The 21,446-nt window shown below is 35.2% G+C and overlaps 1 protein-coding gene across 5 annotated transcripts in view; it reads left to right on the forward strand.

Annotated features, from left to right (window-relative positions):
• The window catches only part of NIPBL (NIPBL cohesin loading factor), a 154,848-nt gene that overhangs the window by 80,891 nt on the left and 52,511 nt on the right, over positions 1-21,446 (forward strand). For 3 of the 5 annotated variants that reach the window (XM_063180235.1, XM_063180234.1, XM_063180236.1), the window contains 2 exons: positions 4,613-5,245; positions 17,509-19,029. In XM_063180235.1, the coding sequence (XP_063036305.1) occupies positions 4,613-5,245; positions 17,509-19,029 (2,154 nt within the window). The remainder of the gene's footprint in view (positions 1-4,612; positions 5,246-17,508; positions 19,030-21,446) is intronic. The other 2 variants (XM_063180238.1, XM_063180237.1) reach the window with 2 other exon arrangements.

Here is a 21,446-nt window from a genome sequence, read left to right on the forward strand (position 1 = left end):
TAATTACTCATCTGTAAAATCTTAATTCACATGCAGCACGTAAACATTTCTTAAAGCCTCTCTTCTCAAAAGCTTTTCCAGTAAAATGTCTGAAATATTGTGTTTGGGTTTATACACCAATTTGGTACCTATTTAAATCATGTTAGGAGCGTGGAAGATCACTTTCCTATGGATTTCAAAAAGCGCTTGAACATTCTTGAAGTTTTTCTCCAATGTGCTATGAACCAAATCTTAAATATTAGTCTTCATTTGTTCTCTAGAAGTTTTTCCAGCTTTCATGCTTAGAGAATGACACCTCTAGCGAAACAGGATGTAGGATGGTTGAAAGGCTTTTGTCAACATCTGAGAACCTTTGCTTAGGTTAGGGAGTTAAAGGAATAATGATGTACTGTTTCATGGGACCCTTTGGAACTTGTTATTGTACAAGTAGAAAGATAATAATTTTTTAATACTGAAAAGTATGTGAGTTCTAATTTCCTGATAACCTTAGTAAATGCTTTTAAACCATGTGGATCACAACAGAGAGTGTGATGAGTGGTGTGACTTTGCTGCATCATCTTTGAAAGGCAAGTGATGTGAAGAGGCTTAGAGATCATCAGAGGAGGTATCATGAAAACTTAAAGAAGTTGTGAGTATAGTGGTGTGATTAGGAAGTACAGAAAAAACCGTAAGATGGAGATGTCAGTGATATGTGCAGTCTCCTGGACAGAAGTTTCTTTGTTTGCTGTCCAACCTAGTGATACACAGTGAGCAAGTAGAGCTAGGGTGAACAAACCAGAAGTGAATTCAAAACTTTACATTTTAAAGATGACTAAGTCTCTGTCAATGCAATTGAATTCTTTTCATAGTTGATTGCATTATATAGGATTTGATAAGATATGGTTCAAGAATCACAGAAAAAATTGTTTGCAAATTGCTACAGCAGTTAATAAAACTTCTTCCATGCTTAGTGCCATCTACTACTAGGAACCAATAGAAGAGCTAAGAAATGTAGAGAACCATCCCTAGGTTTATCATGGGTGGTCAGAATGACTGTTGCTGAAAGACTAGAGAGGTATTGTTGATGGTTGTGTTTGATGTCTGTAGAGACCTCATTCCTGTGATGGTACCTGCTTCTCAGCTATGTTTGGTGTTATCTGGTTGACTCTTAATATTTGCAAGTTAGTAACAATACAGTGACCTTCCTGAATCAGGGGAGAACCTCCTTTTAACTTGCCTGCTATATAAAGAGAGCATGCAAAAAGTTCTTTTAATGATACTGTGGAAAATCAACTACAGAAAGACAGATTGATTTTTCTCCTGAATTACTGCCCAGCCCTAGATTTAGACTTAAAAATTGTCTAAATATTTCTTTATTCTAAAATAAGAAATTTGGTTATTTCCAAAAGATAGTTTCTAAAGATTTGTGTATTATTTACTTCATTGACAGCATTTTGTAGAAATGATTGTCAATGAATTGTCAAACCTTGTCAATCTTGGAATCTCAACTAGTTCAGCAAACTCATCGCAACTGTCTGTGTATTATTTAAGTTTTGGTTTTTTTTTTTTTCTGTTGTCTAGTCTTGGTAAAGATACTTATTCTTAGACATATAATGGCCCAAGACTTCTCCCATAGGAAATACTCCAGACTGACTCCACCATTAATAGACAAAACACTCTCTGTATAATGGTTGTAGTTTTCGTAGAATTATTGAGGTTGAAAAGATGTCCAAGATGATCTGTTCCAACCTTCAAAGAAAAACCATCGTGTGAACTAAACCCTAGCACCCCGTGCCGTGTCCAGTCATTCCTTGAACACCTCCAGAAATGGTGACTGCCCACCTCACTGGGCAGCCCATTCCAATGTCTATCCATCCTTTCAGTGAAGAAATTCTTCCTGATGTCCAGCCTGAATCTCCTCTAGTGCAGTTTGAGGCTTTTTCTTCTAGTTGCCTGGGAAAATAGACTGATCCTCCACCTGGCCACAACATCCTTTCAGGTGGTTGTAGAGAGTGATAAAGTCTCCCTGAACCTCCTTTTCTCTAGGATAAAGACCCCCAGATCCCTCAGCCACTCCTTGCTGGACTTGTGCTCCAGCTGTCTTCTCCCTCCCTGGTCATGCTCCAGCACCTCGGTGTCTTTCTTGTAGTGAGAGGTCCAGAATGGATCAAACCATTCCAGATGTGTCTTCACCAGTGCTGAGTACAAGGGAGCAATCACTGCCTTGGTCCTGCTGAAGTCTCAGAATGTGCTGTGTGTCCATTGTGTGATATCTGTTCAAAACTGCTAAGGTTTGTGGTAGGGTGAAACTGTTCAAGAATGCTTCATATTTTTTGATTTCTTTTCACCTCCACACATAGGCATTGTAGCTTCTGAGCCTCCTTGTTGTCAGGGGCTTAACCATCATTAAACATCTCAGAAATATGTGAAGTTATTGCTGGAACATGTTGTTTTAAAATGCAACTTACAGGCCTTACAATCAAAATGTTGCAAGAATTTCCTTTAGGAGGAAGATATTTTCAAATACTTATTCGTAGTGCTGCCTAGGAGAGGCAAAACTTTACTTTTGTTTCTTCATTTACTGGATTCTAAGACTGTTCAATGGAATGCAGTGAAATCCTTCTGGCCTCCTCAAGTCTATTCAAAGATAAAAAGAGCTACTTTATCTGTTGCTGCAGTCTTACTTTTCAACATGAGAAATGCCACGTAATACCAAATCAGATATTGTCATATTTATCTAGAAAGTTAGGACAAGAGAGAACAAAGTCTGTCCCCTTTGTTTAGATGTGTAACTATGAAAAATAGTAAGTGTTCCATTGTCGCAACTTCAAAATTATTCATTTAAGGGAGAAATCAAGATTAGATGTCTGTAATATCTCATTGAAAAGTTCTGAGTTGCCTCTACTATTTATAGAAATATCCTGCAGCTTCCTGAGTGGTAGTCATTACCATAAAAGAAATTAGTAGCTAAGGATTCCTGCTACACATTACATTCAATATTTCAAATTACCCAAAGAAATGGTAGTTTTGGGGAGGAGCATAACAAGAATAGGAATCTGTTGAAAAACAAGGGAGAAATCTTCTTAGGGTGTAGTGAGAACTTTGGTACTGGTGGTTGAGTGTGGTATCTGATTTGAGAAGGGGAAGTAGAGTAGTAGAACTGTTTTGAAAATTGGGATGAGTCGAAACAGAGCTTCCCAACTTTGTGGGTGTTATTGACAGAATATGGATTTGTTGCTGAGGGCCAAGAAGGATTAAGATAAACCCTTAAGATAAGCCATGCGTACAGAAGTTGTGGCACTTTCACAGAATGGTCTAGGGAGATGAAAGCATAGCAGTCTGTGCAAAGAGGCCATCAGTAAAAGCACATTTTTCATGTAAATTGAAGCTTCAACAGAAATAGCCATTCTGTTTTTTCACCTACAGTTTGGTACATTGTTTAATGATTTTTAACACTTTAAAAAATATTGGGTAGAAGTTTAAGCTGCAGAATAAAGCTGCTTTCTTCTTTAGTGGTGTTTCTTGAATGAAGCACGCAAGACCTGGATTCCACTTAATTTTTTCTTCTTGTTAGAAGTGCTGACCTATGATGACCTGACCAGAATGACTAATAATAATATCAGTCACTGAAGTTTCTGAAGATCAGTATTTCCCAATGGATGAATGGAATCTGAATGGTTGCTTTAAGAAGAGGAGTCTGTGTGTCTTCCCCACTTTGCACAGTATTCCCTTCTAAGCCAAAACTATAGCTCAAAATTATAATTGGGACAGGTTGAAAAGCTTCTCCGTTTTTCAGACTTCTTTTTCCAGGCTAACAGTTACAGGAAGCTGATTCATTAGAGGAATTAGAACTTCAAATGTAATTAATTGGAGAAATTATTTAATTAGAAGTGTCCTCTTTAAAATTTCTGTAGGTATCCTCAAATCCTGGAAAAAAGCAAAAATTCATACAGAAGCAAAAATTCATACATTAAACAAAAAAGGAAGGGAGATAAGGCAGGGAATGGTACAAAGATACCTTTAGATAATTAGTGTTTCCTAGATAGTAATGAGTGGGGGAGGTTGGAATAAATATACCTAATATAAAATTTAAAAAAAAAAAAAAAGAAAATGCTAAAAAATTAAAATAACTGTCAGAATTAAGGAGATTGTGTATGTTTTGGTTTTGTTTGGAGGGTTTTTTAAATCAAAAATGTGTGGCTGAAATGGCTAGTGCCTATATACTGATCATTAAATCTTCATCACTGGACCTTAATAAGAATCTTTTTGATCTTTCCTTTTTTCTGCCGTCAACTTGCTTTTGTTGATCATTTCCTAATAGCTGATATTCTGAACCCTAGGTACTATTTTTATTTATTCTTTTTTGGTGGTGGGGTTTTTTTGTTCCATCTTCTCTGAAATGATCCCTTCTCTACTTGCAGTGGATAGCTAAAATTCCTAGAAAATACACTGCAACTATCTAGATTGCATCTTGATCTAGCAATGATGTGCTTCCTACCAATCTTATTTAGACCTTTTGTGAACACAGTTATATGTAGAGATACACATTAAAAATATGCAGGTTATATTTAGTGTGTTTTTATATAAACATGAAACAACATAACTGTTCAGTTTTTCTGAATTATTATTCTAGGATCAAGACAACCTTTAATCCAACAATCTCAGCCTCCACCTTATTCATCACCTAGAGATGTTCCCCCAGACATATTGTTAGATTCTCCAGAAAGAAAGCAAAAGAAACAAAAGAAAATGAAGTTAGGCAAGGATGAAAAAGACCAGACTGAAAAAGCTGCAATGTATGATATCATTAGCTCTCCTTCCAAGGACTCCACTAAGCTTACATTAAGACTGTCTCGTGTAAGATCTTCGGATATGGACCAGCAGGATGATATGCTTTCTGGTTTGGAAAACAGCAGTGTGTCAGAGGGTGATATTCCTTTTAATGTGCAGTACCCAGGACAGACTTCTAAAACACCCGTTACTCCACAGGATGTTAACCGCCCACTAAACGCTGCTCAGTGTTTGCCGCAGCATGAACAGACAGCTTTCCTTCAGGCACAACAAGTGCCTGTTTTACAACAGAACACTTCAGTTGCTGCAAAACAACCTCAAACTCCTGTGGTACAGACACAGCAACAGGTTTCGCAACAAGGAGCTATAACGTCATATGATGAAGTAGAATTGGATGCATTGGCTGAAATTGAGCGGATAGAACGTGAATCAGCTATTGAAAGGGAGCGATTTTCAAAAGAAGTGCAAGATAAAGGTAAAAGGATTGTGTGTGTGTATATACACTATATATTATATAAATATATATATATGCATATAAACCCTATATATATATATATATATATAAAACTTCCTGTCATTGTCACATAATTAAATTCTGTTTACGCAGTGTAGGTTCTTCTACAACATTCATCTCCATTCCCTTCCAACAATGAACTGTAATCTTTCATATATGCGTACTTTAAATATCTGATATTCTTTATTTTGGGTCTTAATGGATGGAAAGTGAAATTCTTATGTTTCGAAATTCTTTTCAAATATTCTTACTTTTAACCATGAGACTGAATGAAGTACAGTTAATGTTGTTTATAGTTTTTAAAATCCCAGCAGTACCATAAATCAAAATTTATAGTAAGTTTTGACAGTTGTATTATTAATCCATATTGCCTAATTGAAGAAAATGCAGGAAAATCGCTTTATCCCATTTCTATTCATATCCCCATTTGGATTTAATGTGAAGGAGATGTTAGACTAAAATCACATCTGTTCTGTTCTTTTGAAGGTAGCATAATGATTGGGTAATATATTCAATTATATTGTTACTAATGTTTGTTCAACTGGATATTAATTATTATGTAGGCATTAGAACCTTTAGAGAACTACCATATATCTCTATGGTCATGTGGGCCTCTGAAATGTTTTATCTTCACTTTGTTAGGTGCACTTGTTGTCTTAATGGAGTTAATTGAATTTATCAGTTTTGGGTTTTTTTGCATTTCTCTTTTTCTGTTGTTAACTGGTTTTGAAGGTCTTTGGTTTCAGATGGGGTTTATGAATTAGGTAGTAATAATTTACCATAAGTATTTTTCAGAATCTTCCTCTGCACCATGTTTAACTTCTGAACAAAAAAATGTTTTGTAGCATAATCCTAATTTATTAGATACTGTCAGGTAAAGTGTTGCAGAATGGAAAATGGTGAAAATTCTGATTTTGGAAGTTCATAGGTGAAAATGGCCCATGTAGACATACTTGCATGGAATTAATTTTCTCACAGTTTGGGTCTTTAACATCAGAAAGGGTGCAAATTTTCTCCCTATTCAAAGTGGTTTTTCACTATTTTTAGTGATGGCTTAGTGGTGAAAGGAAGAGAGAATTTGTCTGTGTGTGTGTGTGTCTGTGCGTGTGTGTGTGTGTGTTTATAAACATGGTTGCAATACTAAAAGGTGTGACTTCTAAGATGTTTCTTATTTGGTAATTAAATAAATTTTTTTTTGCAAAAACTATTTATGAATATAAGGAGAAGAGGTGTGCTCACTGCAAAAGAGATCTCTGCTGATCTCTACTGTCTTTCATTTAATGAAATGGGGAATTTGTTCATTTGCTTAAATCTCTTCCTTTAATTTTAAATTTATTGTTGGAGAGCGTGTGGTTTGTGGCCTAATAGTTCAAAAACTACATTTATGTCCACATATTTAAAATAGAATCTATACCATGTTTTGCCTGAGAAGCAGCAGAAAAAATGCAGCAGCTTTCAAACACTTCGATCAAAACTAAAATTACATTTTCTGTTTTGTTTTGGCTTTCAGAAAATGTTGACCATTAGTTGTAAAGTTTGTTTATGATAATTACACATCCATGATCAGAGCCTTGATTTGTTTGTTTTGGGGAAAGGAGGGATTTTTATGGACTGTGACCTTTCCTGTTCACCGCTGGTCAATAACCATCTTCCCAAATACAGATTCTGACCTTATGGTTTCCCTTACTTGTGTCCTCTGGTGGGTCTCAGATCTCCCTGACCTCTTACAATTGCTGTAAATCAGGTACAAGAGTTGCTGCCCTATAGTGGGACAGATTATCACTATTTATTCACTTGTGCTAAGTTGCCCCTATGATAGACAGCAGCACTTTCCACTTTTTCACTCTGGCTCTTGAGGTTTCAACCATAACTGCATAGTATTTAGTAGAAAGATTTTTAGCATTCTTGGAACAGATTTCCTGAAGATGCTACCTTGGAGATATGTAGTTCTTATTTTTTTTGGTAATGCTTTTGCCATTGCTTCTAAATTTATGCTGTGTCTAGAATCTGATATACTCTGGGATTGTTCTAGTTAGAGCTGTTTGTTTTGTGAGGCTGCAAGAGGAAGCATCCTCTGTTGTTCCTATAGGAATATGTCTGCTAGAAACATATTCAATAACTTCTAAACATGTAATTCATTTCTGCAAAGCTGCATAGTGTATTTATACAAAATCCTGGCATTTGTGCCTTTTTGTACATGTACTGTAACTTCAGATCACATTATGTCAGGAAGAGTGTGTGGATGTAGCAAGTGCTCAGTGTAATTAGAGTGGGAGTGCATAGAACCAGCTGATGCTTTACAATAGCAAGCATCCCTTTGGAGAGCTTACTCAAAATGCTAGTGCATACTAAAACATGCATGAAAGCGTCTTTGCTGCTTTTGTAACAGAGGCATGGGAATGCATATTACAGCCGTACTGTGTTTTCTATGTATACTCACACCGGTTTCCATAAATTACTTTCAGTAAAGTGGTACTCAACAGTTTTGATAGTAGATTAGTGGTCTCTTCTGTCCTTTATTTTAGACATGAAATTTCCACACGTCTGCACTCCATCACAGATTTTCAAATGCTTTCTTTTTAACTGTAAGGGTTTGGTTGCACAGGACATGTTCTTCCGAGGTTAATAACCAGTAGTGTGGAAGAGTTTATTTCAGGAAAGCAGCAGAGATTTTGGGGGGACATTCTTGCTGAAAGTTATACAGCTTGTCTACGGCAATGGTGAGGTCTGGGGTTTTTTTGAATGCTGAGGTCCTTTTATTATATTTGATGCTGGTGGTAAATGGGGATTGGAGCCTTGTGGTACTTATATTACTTTCTGTAACAAATCATTGTTTCTAATAAAGCTGTTAAAATATTTAGCTTCCACCAAACAAAATCTCTCAAAGTGGAAAGCAGTCTGAGTTTCAGAAGAGATAACACAGGGGTTTGCAGAAGCGCCTTCTTTGAAAAGCAGCTTGTCTTTCTGAAATATGATTTTCATGCTTTTGTTTTATGAAAAGGAATCTTTAGTGCAAAAATCACTAATCCAAAATCTGACAGATTTGAGCTACTGGGTGTCAGATATGTGTAAGGAGTGATTTTATAATATAGACTTCCTTCCTCATATCCAAGTGCTTTTTGTAGCTATGTTTTTATAATTCTATCCTTTTTGGCTGCTTGGCTCTTGGAGTGTGTCCTCTTCATATATCATGATAGAGAGGTGCGAAGTTTAACAATAACAAGTTGGTTTCATCTTCGTTCTCTGTGTGGAAGGGCAGGAGTTCGTCTCCTCTTTCTACTCTATCCTTAAGAAAAGCTCTCTATTGATTAACTTAACAAGTAATTTTTCTGTGTCTGTCAGTGAAAGGAGATTTTGAAGATCTAGATATTTGGCACCAAAAGTTGCATTTTAATACATCTCTTATATTTAATAGCTTCAGTAGTGCTAAATAGTCCATGGAGCATGGCATAACTCAGGTCTTCAGTTTCCATTGCTTCCCTCACAATGACCTCTATATCCTCATCAGATAAAATATGTTAATCAATACTAGATCATATCTTCTCTTTTGAAAGAATCTGTAGTATTATAGATAGATCTAGCTATTACTTGTTAGGACTCAGATTATCTGAGATAGAAAAAAAGTGATTCAAATGGGATTTTAGAGAAGTTGATTGACTTTTTCCGTAAGGAGTGACTGGTAAACTGTCCTCTGGTTTCATTGTGATATTTTGATTACATAATTTCTTCAGAAAGGTACTGAAACTTAATTCACACCTTCTTTTCTAACTACTGCCAGTACTGTCACACTTCCTGTACTACTTCGTGCAGTTGAAGGCTTTTGAAACAACTAGGGGTCTATATTCTGAACCGGTTTTGTTCCCTTAAGTGACATTTTGCTTTGTTCACATTCTGAAGTTGACTACAGGAAATCCTATTAAGTTTTAAAAATTGTCCCAGGAATTTCTGTTGTTCTCAGGCATCTTTTTTTCTTTTGGGAGGTGGGAATGTTGGGGGAGAAATTTCATTTTGGTAATCTCAGTTCTTTGCATTAAGTTGTGCTTTGCCACTGTTCAGGTACAAGTTACTTATTTTTATATGTAGTTAAGTAATTCAAAGTTAGTCCATCACTTTTAGACTAAACCTTTCCTAGAACATTACATTAAATTCTCCTTCTTTTTCAAGATTTAGATCTGTTACAGAATTTATTTGCAGATACAGAGTTTGTACCTAAAGATCTTTCATGCTTTTCTAAACCTCCAAATACCGTGAAACAAAAATGTTTAACAGACTGATGCTAAAAGGAGCTTGCAGTCTTTTAGTGACACGGAAAAGGGAAGATAACCTTGAAAATTGCATAAAATCCCAGAAAGTAACCCATCTCTTTCAGATGCTTTCTTGCAAATTGATTTAGCTTTTTTTTTTATTCAGATTTGCTATGTTTTAATCTGAGCTCTTCCATACACAGGACTGTGTAGTTAAGTTTTAGATTTCTTCAAAGATACTTTTGTATAATACAGCAATGTTAACAGATTGAGGAGGTCTGCTTGTAAAAGGCAGAAATTCGTTTTCTGGCATTTGTGAAAGAGTAATCAAATCATTAACCATTTCATTAGGAGGCTAATATTTTTTTAAACTTAAAAGCATTAGAAAAAAATTTTTAATGAGACAAACCGACTTGTATATGTGTGTTTTTCCCTGTATATTTTACCCCTGAGGATCCATTTTACCCACTTCTTTGGAATCTTACTGTGGATTCTTTGAATTAGGAAGAAGTGAAGCTGTAATAACTTTATTTCTAATAATTGGATCAGTTAGGGGGCATTTGGATGCCTGCTGTGGGCTCTTCTTTTTTTGGTTCGTTCCAAGCCCTTAGCAGCAGAGACACACATCCCAAGAGTGTGAATCTGCCGGAGCAAAACTCTCAAAACTACAGTTGTAGGTAAGTAACCTTTTTCTCTTACCTTTTAAGTTCTTACCCAGCTACTCTCCCTTTCTCCCCATTACCCATCTCCCCATAAAATTCCCTAAAGAGGAAACTAATAGAAGAATACTATTAAGAATGAATAGTTTGTTTATGTCTAATTTTATGTAGTTACTTCATGAAGTGACAATGTGTAATTATAACCAGGATATTAGCATTCATTTCCAAAAATATTTTGTAGGGGGCTTATTGCCTCAAAAATGGAGCTACAAGTAGTGATTTGTATGGTAATCTTGGAGATTACAGTCATTAATACCAGAAGGTGAGGAGATAGAGTGTGAAAGATAAGTGAGTGTCTGTGTAGCAGAATGTGAGACTTAGGTATCCTGGGTTTTGTGTATACAAGCTTTCATTAGGTCTGCATTTTGTAGTGTGATGTAATAGATGAAACTGGCACCTCATATAGCTCTTTCAAGAAAACACAGCTTTGCAGCCTCCAGGTCCTATAAAAGACAGATTTTGTGTTTTTGTGTGTTCAGACATGTTTTAAGAAAAATAAGGGGAAGAAGGATTCCCATTCTGTGAGAGGAATTGCAATGGAATATTGCAATGTTTACACCTATCTGTGACAAGTTACTTCCTTTTACAGTTTTTATAAAGATTAATGTACTTTACAAATGAAAAATGTTTTTCTTTTAAAAAAGGGTAGGATCATATAATTTGATAGTATTTTTATTTGTGCTCATATGTAGAATGAAATCAAAATTCCTCTATTTATACCAGGTTGTGCTTCACATATGGTAGTGCAGAAAACTGCTCTTGTAAGAAGGTGTAGAAAATAACTGAACTTTAGCAGTTTAGCAAGAAACCTTCTTTCTTTCTGCCTGCACTGTAAACTAAGACTAGAAAATTCAATATAAATCGCATGTAATATATACCCTTGATTGTACCTGTGGATCAGAGGATTTATGATACCATTAATCCAATAATAACTTACATACTGGGACAGACATTTCTTTATAATGGATTTAAATCTTGATAAAGAGATGGCACGAGTAGTTAATAAACCCTATTAAGAGCTTAAGCCCAGCATTTCTGTAGTTCACATTCACTAAGTTCATGCTGACATCAACTTAAGAAGACACAATATTTTTTTTCATTGTCATGGAATATAAGTGTTAATCTAGTTAATTGATGATATTTTTGAGTACAAGGCAGAACAAAATCAACAGCTGGAAGTGAGAAGAGAAAGTCACTGATAATTTCTAAAGTTTTCTGTCTATACTAATGAATTAAAATCTAATTGGATAATGTTAGCCATGATGCTTAAGAGTTTTCATTCTGATGTTAGTGTGTTGCATTTTTCTTGTGGAATGCTACACTGGGTATTTCAAACTAAGTATACTTGAGGTTTTGCTCAGATATTTTGAGTTTACAAAACTGTAATTTTGTGCAAAATCACATGGGTAAGACCTAGTGTTTATGCTGAAAAATCTGTCTCATAAATAAAGTCATATGGTTTGTGAAAGCAATGTTAAATTCAGGGAGTTTAAGTTGGAGTCTCTAATCTCTAAACAAATGTAGATATTTGTTTATATTTTTCTGTAGTTCAATTTTTTTTGTTATTTCCTAGTGTAGCATTTCTTTTGTATTACTGTAATTGCCAGAGAATAGTGAGCAACCAGACATCCTTAAGTAGAAAAATTCATAAGACACTATGATGATTGTATTATTGCTATATTTAAGAACACAATCAAAACTTTCTAATCTTAATTTTGATGAAGTCTTCTACACCTAAAGGCATATCAGGGATCGCTGTAGCCTTTTTGTTTTTTAAACTGAAAGAGTTTAGACATTGTTCTGGTGGGGTTTCCTTTTTGGACAATGACCAGAAATTTGATGAAGTCTTTTAACAGGTCATTGAAGATTAGCCTGTGGTTCTGTTCTGAGTCTTGCAAGTCTGTTTCTTTGAACTGCAGCAGTTGAAAGTCCTCTGGTCTCTTCAGAGGTTTTTGGAATTATGTACCGTTCTAAAAAGCTTCCTATACGAGGTTCATGACTGTACTTTCTTGATTTCTTCTGTAAGGGAGGAAGTAGTGAGAATAAAATCTTTGTCCTGTGTTGGTTGTATCTCTCCTTCAAGGGGAAGAACTAGTTGTGTGGAAATCTCTTCTGCTGAAGGAAGGGTTCTGTTGGTTGTTCAGTTCTTTTTTTTTCATTTGGCATAAGACTTTGAGGGGAAGTCAGATTGGAGCAAACTCTTATGGATTGTGCATACATGAGGGAGCTGAAAAGAATGGGTATTTGTCCTAACTCCAACTGATAGGTTGTCCATTGGTACCATTGAAGTAATTTTAAACATTCCTTGTATACAGATTAGATTCTTGTGGTCTACAGAGCACTGCTAGCTGGGGGGACAGGGCATTTTGCTTCAAAGAAATCTGTGAATAGTAACTTAGAAAAGGAAACAGTTAACAGTAGACATGTTTGTTATTGAAACATTTAGCTATTTGTCATTTGTCAAAAATATCTAATCTTGATTGCTAGTTTAAATAAGATAAGCTTATAATTGGCCTCTATCTGGTCTCTGATGTCGTTAAAAATAGGAGATTTGACAATATGTAATAACATATTAGGACTAGAATATTTGAGTTAAATTTGTTAACTTGTGATATAATTAAATAAGTGCTATTTCAAATGAGTGGAAGCATATCCTAGTAATCTCTGATATCAGAGATTAGAAGAGTTAGAGGTTTCAAGACATAAAACTCTTAAAAGTTATCCTTTACAAAAATAAAATTCATACTTTCAATTACCATTTAAATAGTTCATCTAGAATTCAACATAGGAGAATCAATCTTTTTTGTGTCCCCAAAGAGGAGAACATTTACATATGAGCATTTTGAATATGAAGTCTTCCACGGAGTCCCTTGCAGGGTGTAAAATGGGGAAGCAAAAATTTATCTGTTATATCTATTTTTAAGTATACCAAACAATATTAATAGAAGGAAGTGTTACCGTTCTGCTAAAAAGAAGCTTAGCAACCCTGCTGATGGTTATTATTTAGACTTGTTGCCTTTTCATAGATACTTACAAAAGGCCCATTTTCAATATGATGGACCAAGCAGTTCTAGAACTGAGTATCATCCAATTTTACTCAATTATTTAAGGAGTTTATTCTGGGATTATCAGGTTTGCAAGGAAGCAGTAATATAGAGGATTTCAGTACTAATGGTATCTTTACTGTTGCTTTGGAAAGATTCCAGGGTGACTAAAAGAATAGATACATTTGTAGTAACAGCTCTCCTCATCCACCTGCTGCTGCTAACACTTCCTCAGCTTCCAAGCATATCTCTTTTCTGGATGAATGGTCTTCAAATCACAATTTCCTTGTAGTTTCAGCAGAAATGTATCTCATGAGGTCTGTGGTTATTTCAGTGCAATGTAGCTCGTTGCACAAAGTTCCACAGTAACTAACTAATTAAATTCTAAATCATAACTTTGATACACATTTCCTAAGATGAAGACAATAACCTGCTTTCCAGGAATACTGTTCATAAGAGGATTTGTGGGAGATTACCACTTGGAAATCCAGCTAATTTTTTTCCCATGTCAAGCTTGTGGTTCCAGTAATGCTTTGTTTCTTGTGCCATGGTGAATAATTTCATTTGATAGAATAGCTCTACTATTTTTTAGTATAGTGTAGTTTATGATCTTGCTTTGAGTTCCAAGGTACTGCCTTTTAGTGAGCATGTTGCAAAGTAAAGAGAACATTCGTATGAATTTGCTAAGTCAAAATGATTCATACATAGAGTAACTCCTCTCCGAACTACAATAGATTTGTTAAAGGAATTGGAAAAAATGTAGGTATATTTTAAGTATATCTATAACCTTAGAGAAAGGTGGAAGAGTGAATTAATTGTTTTGAAAAGAATCTGAAAACAATGAACTAGTATACCAAATCATTAATATAGTCAGAAAACTCTTCTGTAACTTAATACATACTCCTTTTACTATGAAAACTGTTACAAAGACGGAAGCAAAAACATCCTGATCACACTTTATTGGACTAAAGAGATTGTGACCCAATATATTTGGAACTGCAACAAGCTTCAGATCTAGGTCTGTAAGATTTCAAAGGAAGACGTTAGTCTGATATTTTGGTGAAGCCCCAGATCCCAATATTTTTCCCTCCCAAAAAATACTACTGTCTGTGGAATGAAGTTTGAATACAGATGCCTTGAAGGATATGAAGTATATTTCAATGGATATTGTAAAAATTCATCTGTTCATATTGGGACTCATGACTTAACGAAGAAGCTGTATGCAAATTTCCGTATATTCGACTGTGGAAGAGAAGATCTGAAGACATCTGTTTTTAGAGGTTCCCTACTCTGTTCACATCTCACTGTTCTAATTCTTGTATAGCTGAAAGTGAGTTCAAGATTTTATGAAGCCCTCAGAACCCAATGGTATGTTTCAGCTTTCAAATTTTTGTAGCTATTATTTCAGCTTCAAAAGTTTTTGTACTTATTCATTGGAGTTTTTTCATTATGCTTTTTGAAGGCAGTGGTACTATATATTCATCCTATCTTTTTTGCCCTAGTTAACTGGATACTTTCTTATACTTAGGACAACTTTTTTAGTCCTAGATCCAGAATTCTCATAGAGACAAAGTGGTAATGATTGAGTTTAGTTTTGAGGCTCACTTTCAAGATGTACTGGAAATAAGAAGAAATCTGTGAATGATCTGTAACTCTGTCTGCAATCACCTTGCCATCTAAGAAAATTAAACTGTGAAGGTGTCCCTTTCTTCTCAGGCAAGATGTCAAGTTACTAAAACATCAGTATTCTAATGTCAAGATAGATGAAGAATGTGCATCAGAAGAGCTATGTATTTAGAGGGAATATGTGTATCAAGTTGTGATGTAATCACCTACTTATGTGTTCTCAACTTACGATTTGACATTTTGGATGATGAAGAGCAGCAGCATGGTGAACCTGGTCCCATACAGAAGTCCAAGCAAGAAAATTGGCCCTACTTGAATTGTTTTGGTTGTTTGTTCTTGGTGCCGTCAGCATGAGGGCTCTGAAAGGTGAGTTTTGGTTGATCCAGCTACAGCTGTCTAAGGCATCACAGCTCATGGCCATCTGCTCCTGTAGTAGGCATAAGAGAGGAAGGCATTTTCTTGCTTAAAGCTGAATCATTCAGCCTGGTAGGTTAATGCTGACCGCCTTCACTACTGCCTTATGGTGATGCATTAGAGAGTAGTTGTGGAAATATGAATGTGGGTTCCCTTCTGCTACAGATGATAACTTCAGTTAAAGAAATGGGGCAGATAATGAATAACAGTAACATCTTAAAGACTACTGTTAGATCCACCATCAGAGTTTTTCAGGACTTTTTCAGTGTGCTGGCATTTCAGGAATAAAATGACAACTTTTCATAAGAAAACAAGTTTCTGAACTTAGATTTCAAAATGTAAAGGGTTTTAATTGAGAAGTAAGGTAATGATGTGTGTGGATGTATGCATATTAGTTCTAATCCATAGTGAAGAAAAATTAATCTATTTAAGTCCTCATATGAATCCAGCAGTTGCTGTAGCACAGGAAAAGCAAAAATCTCCATGCTAAAAAGCTGCATCTTTGATTTGGAAAATTTATTTTGCCTTACATGTCTATCACAAAGTTGGCATTCATTCCTATAGACTTCTGTTGAGCTTTGCAAAATTCTTTATTTGCAGTTGATCAGTTTCTGCATGGAGTTTATTGTATCTGTCTTTACCTGTCTTCCAGCCATTAAATCTTATACAAAACTTTTGAGTTTTAGAAAGTTAGAGATATCCAAATAGATTTGAGGATGAAAATGATAGAGAAAAATCCTGTTCACATCACTGGAATTGACCATGTTATTGCTTGTTGTTGTGGCCTAATTTTAATTTTGGAGGTAATCCTTCAAAGTATTTCTAAATAAAAATCCTCTAAAAATTTTTCAAGAAATTAGAACTCATATGTTGTGATTCTGGTTTACATTTCCAGAGGACTGTGTGGATTTTTTCTTTGACATTTATTTCCCTATTTCTTGATTACATCTTTCTTACTGTACATTCACATGCTCTGAATGGAGAGCTGGTTCATTGCATCTGGTGCTAAGGCACAACAAACCTAGGCATAAAGAACAGTATTTTTCTTGCTTTGCATTTGTGGTCTCGACATTTTGGCAATAGATCTATGTTTAGTAATTCCTTACAATCTTATCCCCGGATTACAGAGAAAGGTTTTTTTTTTACAAATTATTCAGTGGTAGTTGAGAAATGAGAATATAAGCCTTAGTGCAGATAAAGCATCTAGTTTGCATGGCAGAAATTAATTTTAGTTTAGAGTTCTGTGTTGGTAATATAAATGGGTTGTAGTTTTATATGGGTAGAATATACTCTTTTGGATTCTTCCATGTGTTTCTCATGTCTATGAATTCTACCAAATTACAGGTGGTTGACTTAATTTTTCTGTATTCTGCTCCTAATGTTTTTTAGTGTAAACTGAAGGGCTTATTGCAGAGTCAGGTTCTTGACAGAAAATTATCACAATACTTTGTGTTTCATCTCAAGTTTTTAAGTGTGTAGCGGTCCCCCACCTAATATGCATGTGTTAAGGTAGAGACTCCAACCCTTGGTTTACTGCTTTGTTTCAAAGAGAAGCATGGAGGAGTGGTATAGTTACTTTATCAGTTTTGTTCATTGTTTGTGCGTTCCCTGACTAAAATATGTGTGAAGTCCAGCTGATCCACTGAACCAAGTGGGGAAAACCTCTGTCGTAATCGTTGCAGATCCTTGCTTGCTTAGTACTTGTGTAATAAAGAGGTTGGATCTGCAAAAGATATCTTCTATAGTAGTATTCCTCAAAAACTAGTTGTGGAGCTGCAGCTTAACTTTGACTTTTCAGATTTCTGCTTCAAGTGTAATTAAGGAGTTTGGGAGTTTTTTTAATGGGGATGGATTTTTTGGTCCTTATGTATTGCAGCTGCTTTATTAGGTGGTTCACTTGGGAATTACACAGGACCTTTGATTTCATATGTTTTGAGGGAGGGTTTTTTTAATGATTAGCTGGAATTTGTGGGACAGTGAATGATAGTCTGAATACATTAAAAAGTATTAGTTAGAGAAGTCCTATTCTTGCTTTTAAATTCAGTGGATTTTGTTTTGTGTGCACATCCATGCTGTGGAGGATTCGTTATGGGAATGGAAGGGAATGGACATTCTTCCTTGAACATTTATCAGTTTTTATATATAATTTGTGATTTTTTTTCTCTTTTAACTTGCAGATAAGCCTCTAAAGAAGCGAAAACAGGAAAACAAACCACCAGAGGCTGGAGGTGCTACTGGAGGAAATAGAACAGCTTCTCAGGAGACAGGTTCTGCAGGAAATGGGGCACGGCCAGCACTAATGGTTAGTATTGATCTGCAGCAAGCAGGAAGAGCAGACTCTCAGGCAACAGTAACTCAGGATTTGGACACCATCAAAAAACCTGAAGAAATAAAGCCGTATAATGACGGGTTTATGTGTGTTCCCCAAGAAGACACTGTTGGAGTTCTTAAATTTAAACCTGAAAACCATCCAGAAATTTTTAGGAAAAAGTCAGACTTTGAAAGTCAAAAGACAGATATCCAGCAAAATGAAAACAGACAAATGGAATTCCAGCAAAATGAGAGCAGACGGTTGGAAAGTAAATACAATGAGAGCAAGCAGTTAGAAGTGAAACATGAAAGCAGACAAATGGAAGTGAAACAGAATGAGAACAGACAGACAGAATTGAAACAAAATGAGAGCAGGCAAATGGAGATGAAACAAAATGAGGGCAAACAAAATAATGGCAAACAGGAAATACGGCAAAGGCCAGAAACACCGAAACAGAAGAGTGAAGGCAGACCTGAAACACCAAAACAGAAGAGTGAAGGGAGGCCTGAAACACCTAAACACAAACATGATAATAGGAGGGACTCCAGTAAACCTTTGCCAGACAAGAAAATTGAAATACCTAGGCACAAACTAGATGTGAAGTCTGATCCTTCAAGGATGAAACCTGAAAATCGACCTGATCCAACAAAACCGAGGGCTGACGGGCGCTCAGTTTCTGATACACCAAGGCGTGACCATGACAGCCTTAAACAAAGATCTGAGGACAGGGGTGAATCAGAGAGATACAGAGGAGATCCATCCAAGATCAGAAGGCCTGAATATTTGAGATCCTCAAACAAAAATGAACATGATTCTAAGCATGGTATTAAACCTGATGGTTCAAAACCTGAGAAATTTGAAAGGAAATATAGGCATGAGTCTGGTGATTCAAGGTTTTCTTCTGGGGATCAGAAGTCAAGGCCTGACAGCCCTCGTATTAAACAGGAGAGTAAAGGGGATTCTAGCAAATCAAGACCTGATAAACCTGGTTTTAAGTCACCAAACAGCAAGGATGAACGAAGGACAGATGGTAATAAGAGTAAAGTAGATAGTAATAAAGCACATGGTGACAATAAAGCAGAGTTTCCCAGCTATTTGTTGGGGGCAAGATCTGGCGCATTGAAACATTTTGTCATTCCAAAAATCAAACGTGATAAAGATGGCAATGTTACTCAGGAGTCAAGGAAAACTGAATTTAGAGGTGAACATAAGGACAAAGTAGAGAAGATTGGGCTAGTTGAAGATCTAAATAAAGGAGCTAAGCCTGTAGTTGTCCTTCAAAAGCTTTCTTTGGATGATGTGCAGAAATTTATTAAGGACAGAGAAGATAAATCAAGGGGCTCTTGTTTTAAACCTAACAAGAACAAGTCAACCAAACCTAATAAAGGTAAGATTGTTTTAATGTTAATTGCATTGTATCTTTTACACTTGAGTTCTTGTAGACTTTCTACTTCTGCTGTTAGAAATTAAATGCAAACATTTGATAGTTTCTATGCTTCCTTATATGGTGAGAAATAAACTGAAACTAGTCTAAGGACTTGTCATTATCAGAAATCTTGCTAGAAATGTACCTGAAATTATTTATCTGCTTCAGTACAACTACTTAATCTGGCAACTCTTTAGTGGTCTTAAGAGGTACTTCAGCTGCACTAGTTTTATATGGTCCTTTATCTGGTGAAATGTAACTGTTGTGTGTATAATTTTACCTGATTAGGTCTGTCTGTATAAAGGGCTGCCACTACTGTAAATATTGTAGCTGGAATGATGGGAAATACTCACTATGCAAGCCCTACAATTATTTTTGTATTTAATTTGAAGTTAAATGGGTTTTTCCAAAGCATGTTTTTAAATGGTGGTAGTAGGAACATAGTTGCAGAGTCCCACCTACCCCCTTAACACTGTAGGCACAAATCAGTTGAGGAGGTTCCATACTTGAGACTTTCTGACAGTAGCTTAGAAAAACGTTTGATCTGTAGGAGACTTCTTTTTATCATTGTCTCTGGTGTTCATTATATGCAGAAGGGAGAAAGCTGAACAATTAGCTGGCATTTTGAAATTAGTAATATAGACAGGAAATAATTTAGAATATCTTGTAGGTTTGATATTTAACTGATTATCTCTTTGCAGATTTAACCCTTTTTAAAAATAAGATCCTTTTTTTTCTTAGTACTTTCATTTTGATTTCATTGGTTTCAGACTGAAGTAGATCATTTCACACTGTGAAATCAGTATTACTAACTGGTTGGATTTCCTTTTTTTAACATTTAAAGAATTTAAGTTTCTTATATAGTTATGTTTATAGAGTTGTTGTGTCTTAAAATAGACACAGAGGAGAGGTTTACAGTTGTATGGAGGATGATGTATAAATCCATTTCCAGGTGTATAATGAATTCAAGATTAAAACACTTTTTAACATAGCTAATCTGGTAAGAAATTATGTAGAAATCATCTTCATGAATGTACGACTGTTTTATGTGCACTTGTAAAGAGGTGGTTTCTGTATCATTAATTTCTTGTGGTATGCCAGTTTTCTATCTACTAACCAGTTTATATTAACTCTAAAAAGCCTTAATAATAATTTGTGATGTATTTTACATATTTGTAAAATATTAGCCTCCTTGTTAGGGATTTCTTTTTGTCTTGGGAATAAGAACATTATCCCTGTCCCTTTTTGAAGTTCAAAAGAGGCAAAATTTCAATTTCTAATAATAAATATCTAGTGTTAGCCATAAAATTATGGTATCTTTGTTCTCAGTTTAATCTGAAGCTTTCACATGAAACCCTTATGTCCTTCATAGAAAATGCTAAACCTTTCTGGTGGAACTGAGGTCTAGTCTCAGTAGGATAGATTTTGAATTCACACTTTTTTATGTGCAGAAAATCAGTTACAAGTCTTCTGAACAATAGGCAGTGCATGTATGCTTTCCAAAAGTGTTTCTGAATTACTTTTTTCTTGTAGTCTGTATTATATGTGGTTATATATGTAGAATGCTTTAGTAATGTGTAAAGGTTTTAATGACTTTTGGTATGATTCTAGTACCTGTCACAGATGAGCAATGCAGTAATTTTAACATTAGGCTTATAATTTCTCTACAATGTTTTTTTGCTTTTTTTTTCTTTCTGAAGTCATCATTTTCTTGCATTTCTTGCACTTTGAAGTAACTTGTAACATGTTTTACAGGGAAAAATGGTTTGAATCTGATACAAGTCTTTTTGCAGTTCTATTCGGAATAAGATTCTTACAATAATAATAGAAATAGGTTCCATGAAAAGAATAATGTAACTCTTTTTATCTTACAAATCATGTTTTGAGTGTTCAGCAGGCAGATTTTGGAGAAAGTGTGTTTGAACTGCAGATTTTTGATGTGTATGTTTAGTTCTGTTTTTTTTTTCTGGTAACTTACTTCCTAGAATGCATGCTACTTAACCAGGTGAATTCCAGTGTTTGAAAAGATACAAATTTTCTATAGATATCTCTCTTCATAAGGCAAAGTCTATTTGTCAACAGCTAACTGATGTAGATGTATTCATGCCACTGACATGGTGTCCTCAATCCAGTTGAAATAGTGTTGTTTTACTTGGTGCCATTTTTAGTTATAAACTTTTTAATACACTAAGAACAGTAATTTTCATAAATCTTCTTTTAGTTCATCCTATACTACTTAGTAGATTGTAGCAATTCTTTTCCAGTGAATTCTTGCCTTTTAGCATCATTATTCAACTTCTCACATGCCTCTTATGCCATGTAGCTTAGTATATTTTACTTTTTCTTATTTCATTACCCTTGTATCTCTTATCTTTTCT

This window comes from Melospiza melodia, chromosome Z (assembly GCF_035770615.1).
Source record: "Melospiza melodia melodia isolate bMelMel2 chromosome Z, bMelMel2.pri, whole genome shotgun sequence".
Classification (NCBI taxonomy): Eukaryota; Metazoa; Chordata; class Aves; order Passeriformes; family Passerellidae; genus Melospiza; species Melospiza melodia.